Source organism: Poecilia formosa, unplaced genomic scaffold, assembly GCF_000485575.1.
Source record: "Poecilia formosa unplaced genomic scaffold, Poecilia_formosa-5.1.2 Scaffold71, whole genome shotgun sequence".
NCBI classification, from domain to species: Eukaryota; Metazoa; Chordata; class Actinopteri; order Cyprinodontiformes; family Poeciliidae; genus Poecilia; species Poecilia formosa.
In genome coordinates this window covers 1,716,125-1,719,462 of record NW_006800010.1, presented here as the reverse complement: position 1 = coordinate 1,719,462, position 3,338 = coordinate 1,716,125, and the positions used below count along the sequence as shown (strand labels likewise).

The window sequence follows — 3,338 nt, the reverse complement described above, 5'->3', positions numbered from 1 at the left end:
ACCTGTGCTGTTCAAACTGTCATGAAAAGATCAGATACAGGTCGCATTACGTCAAAAAAAATCAGAATTGAGTCACTGCAGGCTGCAGTGTGAATGCAGCCCAATATTGTGTTGCCTTATGGCAAAACAAAGCTGCTCTGGATGATGCACTGAAGTTAAAATAATTCTAAAAATGATTACAATTATAGCAGTCCTTACTGTATTCATATGTGCAAAAACACAAACTTACTTGGAGATAATATTTGGTGGCCTATCTCTTTTGAAATGGTATCCAGTAATATGCAGAAAGACTTTACTGCCCACAATTATCTCTTGGAGCTGCAGCTTAATAGCAAGTGATTTGTGACATTTCTTTTTTTTTTCCTTTTATTTTTGCGACCAATAGTATTTGCAAACAGTTATTATGTCATGTTAGTGAGGAACTAGTAGTGTGTTTTCAGTACTCTGATACTTTTTCCTGGCATCTCATCAGACAAACTTTAAACAGTTGGAAAGCTACGAGGAAAAACTGTAGCACTTCTAAAACTAACTTTTGAAACCCTCAATTTACTTTGATATGGTGAAAAAGCCCATGACTTCCAAAATGTATTTTGTATCATGAATGTATTTGAAATCTGTTTACATATCTTGAAGGTTAAAAAAAAATGAAGTTATTAAAGTTTTACATGTTTTAATGTGTAAGCAGAGAGGATTAAAAAGGATTTTTAAAAAATGTTTTACAAAGGGGAAAAAATAAATGTTACAAATCACTTGCCATACACAAGATTGTAGAGACAAAAAAAAATAGTTTTTATATGTGATTCTGTCTTTCAGAATGAGTGTTTTCACTTGTTGAAAGAGATAAGCTCCTGCAGAAAGATCTGTCGGACTTCAGGGAGAAAAGATATGGCTGCATTTTCCAGAAGCCTCAGTGCTTTTCACCAATAAGGAAAAAAAAATCCTGCTTATGAACACAGAACCTCACTTTTCAAAACTGGCATTGACAAAATAAGTTGTATGCATTCCCTTTGTGGATTTTGTCTTTTGAACACTATGGGGGGGGAAAACTATTTGACAGTTCTGTTTGTCCTTCACAGGTATCACTAGGTTTGATCTCTTGGGGGACTTTGGGAGATTTAATTGGCTGGGAAACTTCTACATCGTCCTCTCATACAACTTGCTTTTTGCTGTTGTGACAACTCTTTGTCTTGTGAGAAAATTCACCTCGGCAGTGCGAGAAGAACTCCTGAAGGCCCTAGGTAAATGTCTCTTAAGCCTAATCTTATTTTCTTCTGGAACATTGACAATCCACAGGTGCATTATAGTAGATAATAAATGAAAAGTTGATTCATTTCAGTAAGAAAAAAAAAAAATATATATATATATATATATATATATATATATATATATATAATATAAAAAACTCATATTTAATGTAGATTCCTCACAGAAGAATACATTTCAGGGGTTAATTTCTGTAAATCTTTTAGAATTATGGCTTACAGCTTATCAAAACCCAACATTCAATTTCTCATAATATTACATAATAGATAAAATTAATTTTTAAAATGCAAAATGGTCTACATAATTATGGGAAAGACTGCTGACTTCTCAGTTGTCCAGCTGATTTATAATTTGTTTATGACGCCCTCCACAAACAAGATAAGACAGCAAAAGTCACTGCTAAATAAGCTGGCTTTCGGAGTGGTGTGTCCAACCATGTTCACGGAACATTAAGTGGAAGGACGAATGTGTGGTAGAACAAGGTGCACAATCAGTGAATGTAGCCACAGTTGCTTTGAAATCTTAGGACGTGCAGGAAATTAGCCATTGAGGACTGACTGCACTGTGATCCAGTAATTAATGCAAAAGGAGCCACAACCGACTATGGAATGTATATATTCTGCAGTACATAGACATACATGACATTTCTGTAATAAAAATGTTTTGCTGGCCTTATTTAATTTACATTTTTCTGAGAATCTGAATTGCGTATTAGCAATAAGCTAAAAGTTTTACTTATCGACTAAAATTGCTGAAATAAATGAAGTTTTAGGTGATTTTTCCAATTTACTGAGATGCACTTGTGCTTTTATTTATTTTTCAGATTAAATGACCTAGAAAGAAACCAAAAAAATAAAAATAAAAAATAGCAGTGAGCTGCATTTAAAGACTTGGTGTGACTATCCCTGAATGTTTGATACACAGGACGGAATGGGGTTAGAAAATGTCAGATAGAGGCACTGAGGAGAAAAAAGAACATCAATACCTCTGCCTAAATGAAAGTCTGAGGCTTTTTAATGAGATTTCTCTGCCTTATCTTCCACCGCCCAGGTCTGGATAAATTGCAACTGTCAAACAGCCCCGCAGACCCCGAATCTGGGAAGCTCTCGGCCAATGGGCATCAGAAAACTCTGTGAAAGGGACGATGGATCAGCACGCACGCACACACACATGCTAGCAGAGCCACAGGGAGATTTCAACAGTACTGTCTGAGTGTTGAAAGGTGAAAAGGATAGGAAGGAACTTAATAAACCCAGGCAGTGTCTGACTGTTGCTGCAAATGGAGGCTGAGAGCAATTTAGCTTCGTGACATTCCATCCTCTGCGTCTCTGATGGAAGCTGGGACAGAGCCAGGCGGACACAGAGGAGTGAAAAAGACTGGCATCAATGGACTGATCTTGATGCTAACCTCGACTGTGACTTTAAACTACCCATCTCTTGCTTCTGGGGCATTCTTGCACCCGTCGTCGTCACCTTACTTCCTTTTGCAACTCCTACCTTTGCACTAGATAAAAGCAGTTTCTGCTTGGTTCCGTTTCTGTATCAAAGTCTTAAATCAGTTGCTGAAGTAGAAACCAACCATTCATTTACAAAGGTATTTAAATTATTATTATTTTTTTATTAATGTTGGTGAGAAACTCAGAATAAATGTTTTTTTTGTTTGTTTTTTTTGGTTGGTTGGTTGTTTTTTTATTAGTGTTGCAAACATGAGAGGATCTCAATTTTTCTTTTTCTTCTTTAAACTCAAAATAAGAAAAAAACTGACAAAACTGCTTCTTGAAACATGGTAACTTGTATTTTATTCCCACTGAACAGAGCCAGTGCAGAATTCTGCACTGTATTGTGGGCTGCATTTTATGCATTGCACCTGTCAGGTCTGAAAGTCTTATCTTGTTGTAATTTTGCTGTCATATGTGTTTTTATCTGGCTTTATGCAAGTGGGCTTTAACTTTTTGATGATGTCAGTTTGTATGAAGGAGGACACTGTTTTTTTTTTTGTTTTGTTTTTTTAAGGTGCTCCTGATTTGATTTAAGCCAATCAAAAATTGGCTGTTTTTAACCAAGCCAAATCTCAC

At 35.9% G+C, this 3,338-nt stretch overlaps 1 protein-coding gene across 1 annotated transcript in view; it reads left to right on the top strand.

Moving 5' to 3' along the window:
• Positions 1-2,902, top strand: part of lmbr1 (limb development membrane protein 1) — a 39,238-nt gene extending 36,336 nt beyond the window's left edge. Inside the window, exons 16-17 of the mRNA XM_007555624.2 lie at positions 1,077-1,238; positions 2,314-2,902. Coding sequence (XP_007555686.1) covers positions 1,077-1,238; positions 2,314-2,399 — 248 coding nt within the window. The 3' untranslated portion in view covers positions 2,400-2,902. The remainder of the gene's footprint in view (positions 1-1,076; positions 1,239-2,313) is intronic.
• Positions 2,903-3,338: the final 436 nt, after the last annotated feature.